This window comes from Carex rostrata, chromosome 11 (assembly GCF_964058835.1).
Source record: "Carex rostrata chromosome 11, lpCarRost1.2, whole genome shotgun sequence".
Lineage (NCBI taxonomy): Eukaryota > Viridiplantae > Streptophyta > Magnoliopsida > Poales > Cyperaceae > Carex > Carex rostrata.
In genome coordinates, this window is record NC_135928.1 from 7,116,427 (window position 1) to 7,133,270 (window position 16,844).

The following is a 16,844-nucleotide window of genomic DNA, read 5'->3' on the forward strand; positions in this document are numbered from 1 at the left end:
CTGTTTAATTAATTTTCCTTTCCATAAAGCTAGATAGATGCTCAAATAATTTGCTAAGACACATGCATAACCAGTTCGATCGGTACTTGCACAAATTTCACTTGTTAGAAAGAACATACGGGTGCATGTCAAATATTTCATTCAATGACACATCATCAGGAAATATCTGGATAATGTAAAAGAAAGAAAAAATCAATGCTCCAAGAAGAGCCAAAAACTAATTCAGGTTCATAAATATACATATAAAAAAAGAAATCAATAATGAACCATGACATAATATTGAGTGAAATTGTCCATCAAATTGAGCATTATATTAATTAACCATGGCATTATATTAAATGCTAACAAAGAAGGAAAGTAAATAGCAGCTACATGATAATATTGAGGAGTGGAATTGTCCATCAATATGAAAATTTCAGATTGTGTTGTAATCTAAATGCAGCCTCCCCAACTATATATAAGGCCGGGTAAACTAATCTAGTGTCCATAGCTTAAAGAAAAAAAAGTGTCAGTAACACAACATATAACCATGACTTAGAAGTTAGAAATCCATAATGCTTTTTTCAAGAAGCATGACATTTGTTAAGTGTCGACGTTAACATGTTTGCTCAAGTTGACCAGCCATGGCAGGCTACCACCAACTATACTGCAAACCAGAGTGAGAGAGAGAGGGGATTAGAAAGATACCAATGAAAGAAGAAAATATTTGTATATATTATTTAAACTATTAATATCAACACCTATATACCTACCATCTAAAATTTCCAACTCACGAGCGACCCTAATCTTGGAATTTTTTTCATAAACCATAATTAAAAAAAGGATTCTTAGGGAACCAATATGATTACCAGTTTTTTTTCAAAAACCATAAGAAACGTGGGAACGTCACGGTCTGGCATTTTTTTTTTTTTCCAGACCGTGTGCTTCTCACGGTCTTGCCAAAATTTTTTTTTTTTTTTTTTTTAAAAAAAAAAGATTTTATTTTCAGACCATGAGGTTCCCACGGTCTCAATTTTTTTTTTTTTTTTATAAAACAGAATTTTTTTTAATTTTTTGTATTAAAATATTAGAAATGTTGAATATGTTTCTTTGAAAATAGATGAAATACAATATAATTTGATTTATTAGAAATACTGCAATAAATAACCCGGATCAATATTTTTCAGGTCGGATTTTTCGCGACTGTAAGAAAAATTAATATATTTATTTATGTGTTATTAGAAAAAAATAAAAATGCTTAGATTCTGAGTTATTGATCCCGGTTCAAAAGCCACTTCTAAGTAATCCAGAAAATATTGTGATCCCTCTAGGACATTTAATTTATAAAAAGTTATATCTATTTTGAGAATTCTTTTTGAATAACAATTATTAAATAACTTAAAAGTTATTATTATTTTCAAAAATAGATATAACTTTTTATAAATTAAATGTCCTAGAGGGATCACAATATTTTCTGAATTACCTAGAAATGACTTTTGAACCGGGATCAATAACTCAGAATCTAAGCATTTTTATTTTTTTTCTAATAACACATAAATAAATATATTAATTTTTTTTACAGCCGCGAAAAATCCGACCTGAAAAATATTGATCCGGGTTATTTATTGCAGCATTTCTAATAAATCAAATTATATTGTATTTCATCTATTTTCAAATAAACATATTCAACATTTCTAATATTTTAATACAAAAAATTAAAAAAAATTCTGTTTTATAAAAAAAAAAAAAAAAAAAAAAAATTGAGACCGTGGGAACCCCACGGTCTGAAAAAAAAATCTGTTTTTTTAAAAAAAAAAAATGCCAGACCGTGACGTTCCCACGGTTCTTATCGTTTTTGAAAAAAAACTGGTAATCATATTGGTTCCCTAAGAATCCTTTTTTTAATTATGGTTTATGAAAAAAATTCCTAATCTTGTGCTTGACGTAGTCAAAATAGTTATCTCTGCCAGGCATCGGACGATCCTGACAACAAATGATTGTTATAAATCAGACAGACTGGTCAAATGTGAAATAAGAAATAAATTTTAAACTGTTCTACCTCAAAATAACGGGTGATGAGATCCTTCAGACTGTTATCATCTAGAGATGCTTCCCCTCTCTACACATGATGTGTTGTCACGACAAAAGACAAAAACCAAAAGAAAAATAAATAAAATAAAGAAGAAATATTTATATTTAGCTTATTAAATTATTAGATCGAGAAAAAACCCAATAAACAGATGTGTGGCAGCTGAGCATGCATTTGTTTTAGTAGGTCCATGCATGTTGACAATTATCTACCTATCTATGCATCCACATCTGGATTGACACTCAACTATGACCGCATGAAAACACTTCACTTATATCACGTTTGAAACTTTATTACCCCTATTAGATTAGATGGTTAAATTCTTAATGCAAGTTAGCTGGGTTCCACAATTATTAGATATACCAAGCTAACAAGTCACTACATTAATTGCATTGGATTAATACTGTTGAAAAGGAGGACAATCGTAGTATTAGTGCAGCAGCAACTTACAGGAATATCGATGTATTTCTTCTTCATGTCATCATACTAGAGATCACGGGATAGAAAAATATATATAGTCAGGCTAAGTAGGTCAACTAACTCCTTGATATTAATTTGCAAAACAGGTAAATATAAAGGAACTGATATACCTTGAACCTTAAGGACCCCCAGCGCCAGTTCCCCTCCTCTTCCTTGAGGGTTTTTTCGATGACGACTTTGCAAAGGGGGTAACACTTCAACCCATTATCTTGACTGATTGCCTTCAATGCTGGCACAAAATCCTCCTATATATGTGAAAGTTTTACAACAAGTGGAGTAACTTAAAAGGTCTTTTGCACCAAAAAATCATACATGCATACGAAAATAAGCAAGTAAATAAATAAATACAATCCTCAGTACAGGGCTGGAAAATACAAACCCCGTCCACCTCACGTTTATAGAGATCGACAAATAATGGAATCAGCTCTTTTGCCTCTTGTCTGACCTTGCCCAGGAAAATAGCCGTCTGTGACAAAAGCAAATCATTATTTGCACAACTATGAAACAATTTCGGCAAGATTGAAGAAGAACTATAAAGAAAAAGGAACCTACACAATAACTCTCATGTAGAAGTTTCAGATCAATAGCAACTTCTTTCAGGTGTTTTTTCCAAATTCCTTCAGCTATTACGTGTGCATCAGCCATAGTAGTGTCCCACTAACCAAGGAAATAAACAAATTTACGAGAAATTAACAACATAATAGATGCAAGTCCACATCCAAAATTTTACATTTTACTTTTAAATTGTTAATAATAACCCCTTCTGCTTTTTCTTAAGTAGTCTCCACCATCATTAACGACAATAATGGTAATGGTGACAACGATGATGGTCAGAAGGCATAAGCCGCATAATAATAGCAAAATGTGCAAAAGCATGAGAGTTCACCTGAATTGTTTCATTTAGCTCTTCTGTGAACTGCTGATATTTATAGTCAACGTCATAGAAAAAACAATGATGAACATATTCATAGTATGAATCATCATCCTGCATTGATGAAGAGGGAAGTCGATGAGCACAATCAATAATTAAGCAGAATACAAAGAGGAACAAACAGAGGAAAAATTGGTTTCTGGACAGACAAAATTCCATTGGTACCGTCGAAATTCCTGTTTCGGTATCATAGTATGTTACTCGGTGAAACTCGTTAGTATTTTTAACCAGGTAGCAAACACACATGATATGTAGTTAGAACTAGAAGAAATTTGAAAATTTGTGTACTTACAGAGTGGTAGATAGCCAAGCGCTGGTAGTCTGACAAACCACCTGAATTTGGGAGAATGTGCCACTCCTTATGCCAATCCATTTGCCAAAACTTTTGCATCTCAAAATTAGATAACAACTCGAGAAAATCCTTCTCAGAGGAAATCCTTGCTGCACGATCACGATCCCCTTTTAATTGCTATCTTCTTTTATTAAGTCTCCGTCTGAAGTTCAACTCCTCCTCTAATACATAAAATGAATAAATAGTTCAACTCCTCTAATACATAAAATAAATAAATAGTTGGATTGGATTGGATTTCTCCAATTAATTACCCAAAGGAAATTGCTGCCCCAATTCCCTAAATAATAAGTAATTGGGGAGAGAAGGCAATAGAGCGCCTGTATTTACCCAAAATAAAATCTGGTATTCCCTGACTTTGTCCTCCTTCTCAGCACGATAATCTGACATGGATTCATCGTCTGAACAGGCCTCCTCCGTCTTCGTTTTCTTCCACGCCTCCTCCTCCCCACCCCCACCCTCATGTTCTCTCTTAGTTGGAAGAGAGATGCTCGTCGCCATCATTCCGCCCAATAGAGTACTACAATTACTATACTACTCGCACCGATCGATTAATCGATCGACGCACCGCTCTCTCCCCGTTTTCGTTCTTTTCAATTCCCAAACCTTAGGTCCTGATTCCTGATTCCTGATCAGTGATATATTCTGTATTTTCCATTCGCGCCCTGAACGCTAGAGCCAAATTGTCGTTATACCCAGCAATGTTTCTAAAATTTCTTATTTCCCCGTTCAAGTTTAACAATATTCTTAATTTTCTTATTTTGCCCCTCCTTTAGTCTTCCTATGACATCTATATACATGTACCATGAGATCTTAAATGCGATGCAGTTACCATCTAAAAGAGGGTTGACTTTGGACTGCATAACTCGATGGAATTCGACCTATGATATGGTCGTTGAAGCTTTGAAGTACAAGGATGCCTTGCTACGATATGGAGATGGTAGTGCAATGATTGTTCCTAGTTCGGAGGATTGGAATGTGGCGGTAGAGATGGAAAAGTTTTTGCGAGTTTTTCGGGATGCAACAAAGAAGTTTTCAACCTTTAGGCAACCTTCTTCACATGAGTTTTTAAAGGAGGTGTGGACTATTCGTAGCACTTTGTTGGAAGAGCATGACAATTCCATTTTGCAAAGCTTATCAACGGAGATGCAAAAGAAATTCAAGAAATATTGAGAAGAGCCGAATGGGATACTAACATTAGCTACTGTTTTTTATCCTCGGAAAAAGTTTGAATGGGTGGAATTTTGTTTTGGTATTGCATATGGAGAAGGCACTGATGCGTACAAAGCAAAAGTTGAATGTGCGGAGAAGTCGCTTAAAAAATGGTACCAGGAATATGAGAGCAAAACTGGCCAAGCGACAATTAGTGTGTCACCGCAAGTGGAACGTCAAAACGAGAAATAAAAGAAGCTTGAGATCAGTTTTCAGGAATTTCGTTCTCAAAATCGTCGATCGCGACAAAAGAAATCCGAGTTGGATAATTATCTGGAAGATGCCGTGGTGGTAGAGTCAGATGAAGAATTTGATATTTTGCACTGGTGGAGAAAAAATTCAGAATTGTATCCGACTTTGGCAAAGATGGCAAGGGATTTCTTGGCGGTTCAAGTGTCAACTGTTGCATCTGAGTCAGCTTTTAGTGCAGCGGGTCGGTTGACAGATCACTTGCGGAGTTCTATGACACCAGAGACAATTGAGGCACTCATTTGCTCAAAGGATTGGTTTGCCTCTATTGATAAGAGCTCCAACTTGGACCAATTCCTTCCATTCATGCCGCATTCTTAATTGAGGTAAATACTTTATTTATATTTTTTCAGATTGCATTCCTTATGTTGTGGTATACAACTATATATATTATATTAATTTAGTTAGAAAAAAATTAATTTAAGTTAAAGCCTGCTCTTTTATAAAATGGAACAGGATCAGCGAGTGATATGATATTTTTGGAGTGCTGATTTGGAAAAAGAAAATCACCTGGCAATTGAAAAAGATGACGGTTCGAGCAGATTTAGTTTTTTATGCTTTGTGGACTGACTTGCAAAAGTTCGTGTTCTTTAGAAAGTTAAATGTCTGATTCTATTTGATGTTCTGTTTTGGCTTAAGATTTCAAATATTTTGTTGTCATTTGTTGTTTTGGATCATCTTAGGTTAGAGAATGTGATGCTTTTAATTCTATAGTATTTGATCCGAGTTCGAATTGGACCTGTTCGTAAGATCTTGGGTTTATGTTTGAAACTTTTAAAAACAAATGATGATATGTTTGTTTTAGGATGTGACAAATCAATTTGATATGTTTGTTTTGGACCAAATCATTCGGGCTAAAAAAAGCAATTTATGCAATCCGAGTACAAAGCAATTTATGGCAAATTTTATTGACCTCGTGGAGCATTATTTTTTATTTATATAAATTATTTATAAATGATATAGAAAATTATATGAAATGTAATGAAATTCTGATCCCATAAAAAAATTCGAATCATTGTTTAGTAATAATTTGATATAGGTGGCATGTTCGTAAACCAAGTATTTCAGCATTTCAGCGAAAGTCAAAGGTCTGTTCAGTGACTTCAGCTTTTGATCCAAATCCGAGTTTTGTATTTCAGCCGAGTTTCGGGCCGAGCTGAAAATGGACCGAGTCGAGCCGGGCTATTTTCTTCATATTTGAGCCGAGTTCGGGCCGGACCTTTAATGAATGTTAATTGAGCCGAGCTGGGTTTTGGGTTGGATCCGGCCCATTAGCAGGCCTACATGTATGGTCAAAGAGATATTTAATTATCTTATTATTTTTATTCAGTTTACAGAATTTGCATATTATTCCGTTATAAAATTAAGTTACATTCAGATTTTTTTTTTTGTGGTGCTCTATATATAAACCTTATAAATGAAAAGGAAAATTAAACGCATCTTTCTCTAAATGCAATTTAGTTGTTCGTACCACATACACAACATACAAGAAAATGAACTTTGACATTCATTCTACATTAAATGTTAATAAAGCAAAATAAACTAAAGTTTCTATATACAACAAATTAAAGCTCCTACACACGAAGTACACAAAATTTCAAAAAAGTATACTCAAGAAGCTTTATATACGCAAGACTTTATCTTATACAAATTAATTAGTTGTCAATTGCTCTTGTTTTACAGATGCATCAGAGCAAGCAGTTTATTTTACAACAAAGCCTTTCTTTTCTTTTTTTCTTTTTTTATGTTATTCAAAACATCATTTTCTAATCTTGTTTTATTTAATAAAATAATTGAACTGTCATAGAAGATGTGCCCAGGTTTTGAAAATGGTTTCGATATACCTGATTCAGGGGCTGTCACGTAAATATTAAGATATAAGTGGTACCTCCAAAAAAGACAGAATCCTGGCTACCAGTACAAAACCTCTAGCTAAAGAGCTCAAAAGAAAAAATATATACATGTTATGTATGTTGTTCGTACAATAATCTTTTACGTCTATTTGACTAATTTGCAAAAACATACAATTATTGAATTTTACGATTTCTTCTATTTTAAGAACATATAGGTCCAAGAAGAGAAAGAACTGCGATGAAATATGCTTGGACTGAAGAAATCACGAAGACTTTTATCAAGAATATAAAATGTAAATTCAAAATATTGATAAAGTATGTGTGAGGTTGATCAAAGTGGGATAAAACGTTATGAACGTTTACAAAACGTTGGTAACGTTTTATAATGATCAGAAGCTTCAAAAATATCAAAAGAAAACCAAGTTATAACGTTAGAACGTTTTATAAAACGTTGTAACGTTTTACAAACGTTATAACGGTTATGAAACGTTGTAACGTTTAACAGGCTCAGAACAACTGAAGAACAGGTGTTCAGTATAAACTAGAAACGTTGGAACGTTTAGAAAACGTTATAACGTTTATAAAACGTTGGAACGTTTAGAAAACGTTATAACGTTTATAAAACGTTGTAACGTTTTATAAAACGTTGAGCAACGTTTTACTAAGCTGTCAGAGAATTAAAACCCTAAATCGCATTTGAATAAAACGTTGGTAACGTTTTATAAAACGTTGGTAACGTTTTATATCAAACAGCTCATTTTTGAGCTGCTACTATAAATAGATTGAGGGGATCACTTTCAAAAGCACCTTAACCGACCCTAATTATTTCAAAAGTGATTTTCTGAGAGCTTAGAATCCACCATTGTTGTGAGAGCCTATAACTTCAAAATCCCTCAAGCAACCTCAACCTACTTCACCAATCTAGCTATAGATTAGGTTAGAGTAAGCTATTGAGTGTTTCTCTTGTGTTCCTAGAAAATCGAGACCTTGTTCTCACCTCTTTGAGTTGGCCGTTTGACTTCCCGCTTGGTGTGTAAGGGCTCAACGGTTCACAAGTTGTAATCCTTTCGTATTGGGTAATAGGAAGGCGCACCTCACAAGGTTGCGAAGCCCCGGAGACGTAGGCCTTTGTTTTGCCGAACTCCGTTATCACCCCGCGTGTCAAATTTCTCTAAACTCATCTCTTTACTTTCAATTGCAATTTAATTTCAGTTTTTGAGCAATTAGAGGTGCCCCTAAGTGTAACAAAGTGGTATCAGAGCAAGTTACTCGAATTAAGACACACTTAATTGGAGATTAGATCAACTTGACAAATGTCACCTTATAGATCCGTGAAAGAACCCCTAATTTTTGGTACTACTACCAAAAATTTCATGCATTGGAAGAAAACCATGATCAATTACTTGAATATCCTTGAGGTATGGTATGTGGTTGAACAAGGGTATACACCAACATACACAAGTGTAGCTACCGAGGGTTCAACCGATGCCAAAATTGAGACCATCGTTTCCAAACAAACCAAGAAAGACAATGATCTAGCAACCAATGCCATATTCAATTTGGTTAGTGAATCGGTAGCCTCACTCTTTGGTAGTGCATCAAGTGCGAAAGAAATGTGGGATGCTCTTGTAAACCGGTATGAAGGGAATACCCAAATCAAACGAACCAAAATAACCGGTTTAGAAGCAAAATTTGAAACCTTTAAGGTTGAAGATGGTGAAAGCATTGAGGATATGTATAATAGACTTATGCATATCCAAAATGAGTTTACCGAATTGGGAGAACCACTTTCTAACAATAAACTTGTAGGTAAGCTATTAAGGGTGATGCTCATGAGGGATAAATGGTCCGGGTTGGTGAGTGCTCTAGAGGCAATCCAAGGCACGCACGACACATTCACACCGGATGACCTTTATGCTCATTTTAGGAGTTTTGAAGAAAAACTTCGACAATCCGGTGATTTGAAGCAAAGCTCAAAGTCCAAAACCGTAGCTTTTCCGGCACAAAACCGAAACTTTCCAAGCTCCTCAAACACCCGTCTCTCAAATGATCAATTTATCAACAAAATTGATCATGAAACATCCAAGGATGCTCTTCTCTTATCCAAGATGTTTCAAGGAATGCTTGATTTTGAAAGAAAATACAACAAGGAACGAGAAGAGAAGAACAAAAGGGTAATGTGTTTCGCATGCCATAGAGAAGGGCATTCCATTCAAACATGTTTCAAGCTATTTCCACAATTGAAGAACACGGATGGCGAAACACAACAAGATAGAAAACCAAGACAAAAGTATGACGGGTATAAGAAGAAGAAGGCCAAAGCTTTGCAAGCCTTGTTCTCGGATAGTGAGACGGAACAATTCGACACGGAATCGGATAATGAAGATGAGATCAACCTTGCATTGATGGCAAGTGTAGATGAAGATTCCTCAAAGATTGACATAGACTCAATTATAGCTAGCAAGAACATCACCGATGAAACAACCATCAACTTTCTCATGGAGCTTGTTAAATCAAGGAATGCCAAGAAGGGAGATGAAGGAGTCAACACCTCAACAAACTTTGCTAGTGAGGTACATTCAACTCTTAGTCTTGATGGTTATGAGACCGAACTTGAATTTGTAAATGAAGGTGGTGAAGAATATAGTGGTGAAATTGATATTGAAAATTGTATCATCACAAATGAGACCAATAATGACTTGAATATGAATCGGTTAGATACCAATGATGCAAGCACTTTCAATAATGAAATTCTAATGCACTATGATAATGAATCTAGGTTGAAATCACTCCTTGATGAGTCAAATAGAACCTTGGTTGAGAAGGAAGGTATTATCCAAAAATTAATTGCAAAAAATGACATGCTAGAACTTGAAAATAAAAAATTAAAAGTATCTCACTTAGGTGAAATAGGCATTTTAAAAGTTAAAGTTCAAACTTTGGAAACCGAAATTCGGGCATTGAAATCTCCTAGTGAATTATCAAAAGTCACTAGTCTAGATCCCTACTATGTGAGCAAATTGATAAATGATCAATCCTATTATAAAAATGATAGAGTTGGTCTTGGATTTGAGAAGGGTAAATCCTCACTTAAATCTAATCACATGCTAAGCCCTAAAGAAAAAGGGGAACATTCTCAAACTTCAAGTATTCCAAATGAAAAGCTAAAGTTTAATTGTGAACAATATTCAAATTATCAATTCTTTACCAAAAATGGTTTGACTCCCTTGAACAAGGAGTCATCCAAATTGAAGTCCTCTCATGCCTCAAATGCTAATCAAGATAAAAAGTCACCTAATTATGCATTTAGATATAAGTATAATAAAAGAAATTTCAAGAACAAAAATACTTTTCAAAATAGTGATAAGAACATGTTTAATCCAAAGGGGTCAAACAAAACTTATTTCAAAGGACACGATGGATGGTTTTATGAACTTAAAAATAAAAATGCTTTACAAAACCAAACTCAAAGAAATGGTGTAGCTAGAGATGTTCCCCAACATCACAATAGATTTAATTCTAACAAAATCAAAAGTGTTGCATTCAAAGTTGCAAATAGGTCACATGATAGTAATAAGAGTAGTGTATGTGAAGTGAAGTACTAATCCATTCTCAAACAAGGTTCTACTACACTTAAGCAATCGACTACAATATGCAACTATTGTTGTAAATTTGGCCACACTTCCTTAGAATGTGGATTTAGGAATGTAAACAACAAACATAATGTTGTTTGGGTTCCTAAATCTATTCTATCTTAGGTTCACACTTAATCTCCCCTAAAAGTTTTAAAATTGCCAAATACAAAGGGGGAGATTAAAAGCAAGGTATATGTTAGTTACTAACTCAATAATAACTAATATATACTTTGTAGGTGTGTTTGATTTCATCTCAAAAGGAAAGTGCTTGGATCATTGATAGTGGATGCTCACACCATATGACCGGTGACAAATCAAACTTTAAATTCTTAGAACCATATGATGGAGGTACGGTTACCTTTGGAAACAATCAAAGGAAGAGCTCTATTATTGGTATAGGCTCAATTGGTAACCAACACTTGACCATATCCAATGTATATCTAGTTGATGGATTAGACTATAACTTACTTAGTGTAAGTAAGTTATGTGATTCGGGATACTATGCCAAATTTGATGCTAATGCTTGTCACTTAGTTAGATCTTCGGATGATGCTCTAATCTATTCGGGTAAACGAAAGTAAAATGTGTATTACTTGTATTTTACTCATTTTGATTCCGGTGAAACTTGTCTAAGTGCCGTATCTAGTGGATCATGGTTATGGCATCGTAGGTTAGGTCATGTTTCAATAGATACCATTAAGAAATTGATCAAACTAGACCTTGTGCGTGGTTTACCAACACATAAATTAGAACTTGAAGGATTATGTGATGCATGTGTTCAAGGTAAACAAACCAAGAGTAGTTTTAAATCCAAAGACATGGTTTCAACCGATCAACCTTTGCAATTGTTACATATGGATTTATTCGGACCAATTAGTGTACCAAGTTTGGCCAAAAAGAAATATGCATATGTAATTGTAGATGACTATAGTCGCTTTACTTGGGTTTTATTCCTACAACACAAGGATGATGCAATTAGCAACTTCATTGAATTTTGCAAACGTGTTGAAAATGAAAAGGGGTCAAAAATCATTAGGATTAGAAGCGACCATGGGGGGGAATTTGAAAATGCAAAATTTGATCAACTTTGCTCTAAAAGGGGATACAAACATGAGTATTCGGCTCCTCGCACACCTCAACAAAATGGGGTAGTTGAGAGGAAGAACCGAACCTTAGTTGAGCTTGCCCGAACCATGCTAAATGAATACTCCTTACCCAAACACTTGTGGGCCGAAGCGGTAAATACGGCATGCTACGTGGTAAATCGCGTAAGCATAAGGACCATATTGAATAAAACACCTTATGAGCTATGGAAAGGGTACAAGCCTAAGATATCTCATTTTAGAGTATTTGGTTCAAAATGCTTTGTTCTTGATGAATCTCCTAAAGTAACTAAATTTGATTCTAAATCTATTGAGGGAATGTTTGTAGGATATTCAAATTCAAGTAAAGCCTATAGAATTTACATTCCATCTCAAAGAATTGTAATTGAATCCGTGCATGTTAAATTTGATGAAAATGCTAATCAAAAGGTCGAGAAAGGTATTGAGATTGTAGGTGTTGAAGTGCCAATTCTTGACCAAGATGAAATTGAGACAAGAACCGATACAATTGAGGATCAACCCGAAATGGATGCAACCAACATTGTCGAGATGGATCCAATAGTTGAAGGAATGCAAACCGAAGAGATGCAATCTTCACGAATTGAGTATCAAATTCCTCAAGACCTAAGGGAAGTATCTTCTCATCCTCTTTCTAATGTAATTGGTGATCCTAGGGAAAGAGTTAAAACAAGATCCGAATTCAATCAAATGATTGGTCATTGTGCATTTGTATCTCATATAGAACCTAAAAATTTTAAAGATGCAAATATAGACCCAAATTGGATTTGTGCCATGCAAGATGAACTTGCTCAATTTGAAAGGAACAAAGTTTGGGAACTTGTACCTAAGCCAAATGATATAATGATTATTGGAACCAAATGGGTCTTTAGAAATAAAAAGGATGAAGATGGAAATGTAATTCGCAACAAAGCTAGGTTGGTAGCTCAAGGGTACAAACAACAAGAGGGTATTGACTTTGAAGAAACCTTTGCACCTGTAGCTCGTCTTGAATCCATTAGAATGCTTTTAGCATATGCCTCAAACAAAAATTTCAAACTATTTCAAATGGATGTTAAAAGTGCATTTTTGAATGGATTCATAGATGAGGAGGTGTATGTTAATCAACCTCAAGGCTTTGTTGATCCAACATTTCCTAATCATGTATATAGACTCACCAAAGCTCTCTATGGACTCAAACAAGCCCCTAGGGCATGGTATGGTAGATTAAGTTCCTTTCTAATTGACAATGAATTCATTAGAGGCAATAATGATACAACTCTTTTCACTAAGAAAAGAGATGGATCACTTTTGGTGGTGCAAATCTATGTAGATGACATAATTTTTGGTTCACCTAATGCGGCACTTGCCGAGGAATTTTCTTCTCTTATGAGTAGTGAATTTGAGATGAGCATGATGGGTGAATTGAACTTCTTCTTGGGGCTTCAAATCAAGCAACTCATGGATGGCACATTTGTGAGCCAAACCAAGTATGCGAAGGAATTGATCAAGAAATTTGGGATGACCGAAAGCAATACAAGCAAAACTCCAATGGCTACGAATGCAAATCTTGACTCGGATCCAAATGGCACATCGGTGGACATCACTCAATACCGAGCTATGATAGGTAGCCTACTCTATTTAACTGCTAGTAGACCCGATATAATGTTTGCGGTATGTCTATGTGCTAGGTATCAAGCAAATCCCAAAGAATTGCACTTGAAAGCCGTTAAAAGAATTCTTAAATATGTCAAGGGTAGTTTAAATTTGGGATTATGGTATGGCAAACAATCGGATTTAGACTTGATAGGATATGCCGATGCCGATTTTGCCGGAGACCGTATGGATAGAAAAAGCACAAGTGGTACATGCCAATTTCTTGGTGGTTCACTTGTATCTTGGTCAAGTCGCAAACAAACCTCGGTTGCCCTTTCCACAACGGAAGCCGAGTATGTAGCGGCCGGTAGTTGTTGCACACAAATTCTTTGGATGATTCAATCCCTAAATGATTATGAAATTCGCTTCCGCAACGTACCAATTATGTGTGACAATACTAGTGCCATTATGATATCCAAAAATCCGGTCCTTCATTCTAGAACCAAGCACATAGAGATAAGGCATCATTTTATTAGGGATCATATAGAAAAAGGTGAAATTGAACTCATACATATCGACACCAAAGAACAAATTGCCGATATATTCACAAAACCCCTAAATACACAACAACACAATGAATTGAGATTTAAATTAGGCATGCTTGAACTTAGAGAATAGTCATATTCATAACTTATTTCAAAATTATTATTTGCAATCAAAATAGGTCATTTAAGGAGTGTTTTAAAGAAACAAAACGTTATAACGTTTCTGAAAACGTTCCTAACGTTTTGTGAAACTTCAAAAAGTCCGAAAGCATTATAAAAACGTTACATAACGTTTTATAAACGTTATAAACGTTTTCACTTCCAATACTTAGCCAAAATATTGACAAATTACAATATAAACGTTGTAAACGTTTTGAAAACGTTGGTAACGTTTTATTAGACTTCAAAAAGTCCGAAAGCTTCACAAAAACGTTGGACAAACGTTGCACAAACGTTCCAACGCTTTCAAAACGTCACAACGTTTATACAAACGTTGCAACGTTTGTCTGACAAAGGACCAAAAGTGCAAAAATTACAAGTGAAAACGTTGTAACGTTTTCCAAACGTTGGTAACGTTTTATGAGACTTCAAAAAGTCCGAAAGCTTCACAAAAACGTTGGACAAACGTTACACAAACGTTATAACGTTTTAGGTAAAAACAACGTATTTTAAACAAACGTTGGTAACGTTTTATAAACGTTGGTAACGTTTTATAAACGTTGGTAACGTTTTATAGCGAAAAATGGTTTTAAAGCCTCCAAACCCGTCCCTTCCTCTCTATTCTTTCTTTCTTCCTTCAAACCTCTCCTTCTTCCTCTACTCCGACTCTCTCTCTCTCTCTCTACCCATTCTAGCCATCTACTTCACCAAATCAAGAAATTCTTCTTGATTTCTCTTCTCCTCTCTTCTCACTACTCAATTCTCTTCTCCAAATCTCCTTTCCCTCTCTCAATCTCTCTCTCTCCAAAACCCTAGCCAAAACCCTAGGAGCAAATCCGGCGATCCGACCGTTGGATTGACGATCCGGCTTCACCACTGCACTTCTAGGGCTCTCCTCTTCTCGGTTTAGCACTTCACCTCTCAATCGGTAAACTTTCTCTTTAACCCTAATCTAATAGCTCCAAAGAAAGATGCAGTGCCTAAGGGTAGTAAGAAAAGACGTGTGGACTCGGAGGTTGGTCAAGGAAGTGGGGGAAATTTGGAACCAAATTGGAACATTCACCGGTCAAATAGATACCTATTCCGGGATATTGTGGCCTATGAGAATTATGTGGGCTCTTTTATGAATAGGAAAATAACCGATTGCTACTGGTTTAACAAAGCCGCGGTTACCTTCTCCCAACCCGAGGATGACAAGATAATTGCTTATGTGAATCATTGGGGATGGGAACCTATTGTCACTTGTTATGAACCCTACAATGACCTTCTTACCCGCACGTTCTATGCAAACATCCAAACTAGTGATGAACCCTTCAGGATCATCTCTTGGGTAGGCGGGAAAGAAATTGTCCTATCTCTGGATACTGTGGCACAATGGCTTGGGGTTGAGAATGACGGGGAGGAAACCTACCCCTTGAGAAGTTGGCCTCTTTATGCCGATGGAACTTCACTTGACTATAAGAAATGGTTTGACCGCAACTACATATCCGGGGCTAAAATCTATGCTTCTCACCTTCCATCTCTACATCGATTGCTCTTTCTCTTCATCAACAACATCCTTATGCCCAAAGCCACAATCAAAACCAATCTTGAGTGGGGACCCATGTACTTTCTTCGTCATCTCATTCAAATGGATGAAAAGAGGATTAATATACCCTACTTCTTTCTTCGTCACATTAATGGTGCATTTACAACCTCGGTCCACTCTCTGCCTTATGCCCACCTCATTCACAAAATCATCCGTCTCAACGGTATCCAACTACCTGAAGATGCAGAAGTATCCTTCCCGACAAATTTGGTTGACCACCTGACAAGAATCGGGTGGGTCTATGGTCATTCAGAATCGGGTCTGAGGCGCTATGAACCCGATGCAAGAGCCATCAACCAATGGATAAACCATCAAGAGGCACTACCCAATCAATACTGGGATCCGGAAGAACAAGTTGCACCGGCTCAACCTCCACCTCAACCACAATTTGTGCCACAAGCTGGTGCGTTTGTCCCTCCAGAAGGTCAAGAAGCACAAATGATGTGGCTTTGTCAACAAATGCACAACCAACGTCTTGAGATTCAACAGAATAATCAAGCCATGAATAGGAGGTTCGACAAGCTTGAAAAGGGGCAAATGAAGATAAGGCAACAACTGCAAGCACATGCTCGAGCTCTCAATACGCTTGATGAAGCACAATCAAGCCTCTCCAATTGCTTTATCAAGCAATATGGTCCCTCTGGAAGCCCGGCACGAGCACGTGAGCGTCTGGTTGAAGAAGAAGACCTGGATGATGAAGAAGAAGACCTCCCAGTTGAAAGTCAAGAAGAAATGGCCGAAGAACCAAACGACCCCATGAATGACGAATAGATCGTATTTTTTTGATAACTTAAATTGTGTGTTATTTGCATGAATTGTTTGTTGATTGCATGTTTAATTTGAATTGTTTGAATTGCTTTGATTTAGGTTATGTTAGTTGAATTGTTGTTTTGTTATGTTAGTTCAATTGTTGTTTTGAAATGTTTTGAATTGTTAAATTGGTGAATTTCAACTAGTTTAAATTGATTGAATTGCATGATTTGATTGAATTGTGGTATTTGAAATTTGGTGTAGATATGTATGAGATATTGATATCTTAAAAATGGTGTATGAATTGCTAACTTGTAAGGGGCTACATT

At 35.7% G+C, this 16,844-nt stretch overlaps 1 protein-coding gene across 1 annotated transcript; it reads right to left on the reverse strand.

The window, feature by feature from the left end:
- Positions 1 to 255: 255 nt before the first annotated feature.
- On the reverse strand, positions 256 to 4,476 carry LOC144562447 (uncharacterized). The gene is made up of 11 exons (XM_078311676.1): positions 4,159 to 4,476; positions 3,772 to 3,948; positions 3,435 to 3,533; positions 3,101 to 3,205; positions 2,928 to 3,014; positions 2,659 to 2,793; positions 2,519 to 2,554; positions 2,039 to 2,098; positions 1,906 to 1,962; positions 753 to 780; positions 256 to 646 (listed from the first exon to the last, which is right to left on the reverse strand). The coding sequence occupies exons 1-11, from the start codon at positions 4,330 to 4,332 to the stop codon at positions 642 to 644; spliced, it is 963 nt and encodes a 320-aa protein (XP_078167802.1). The 5' UTR covers positions 4,333 to 4,476; the 3' UTR covers positions 256 to 641.
- Positions 4,477 to 16,844: the final 12,368 nt, after the last annotated feature.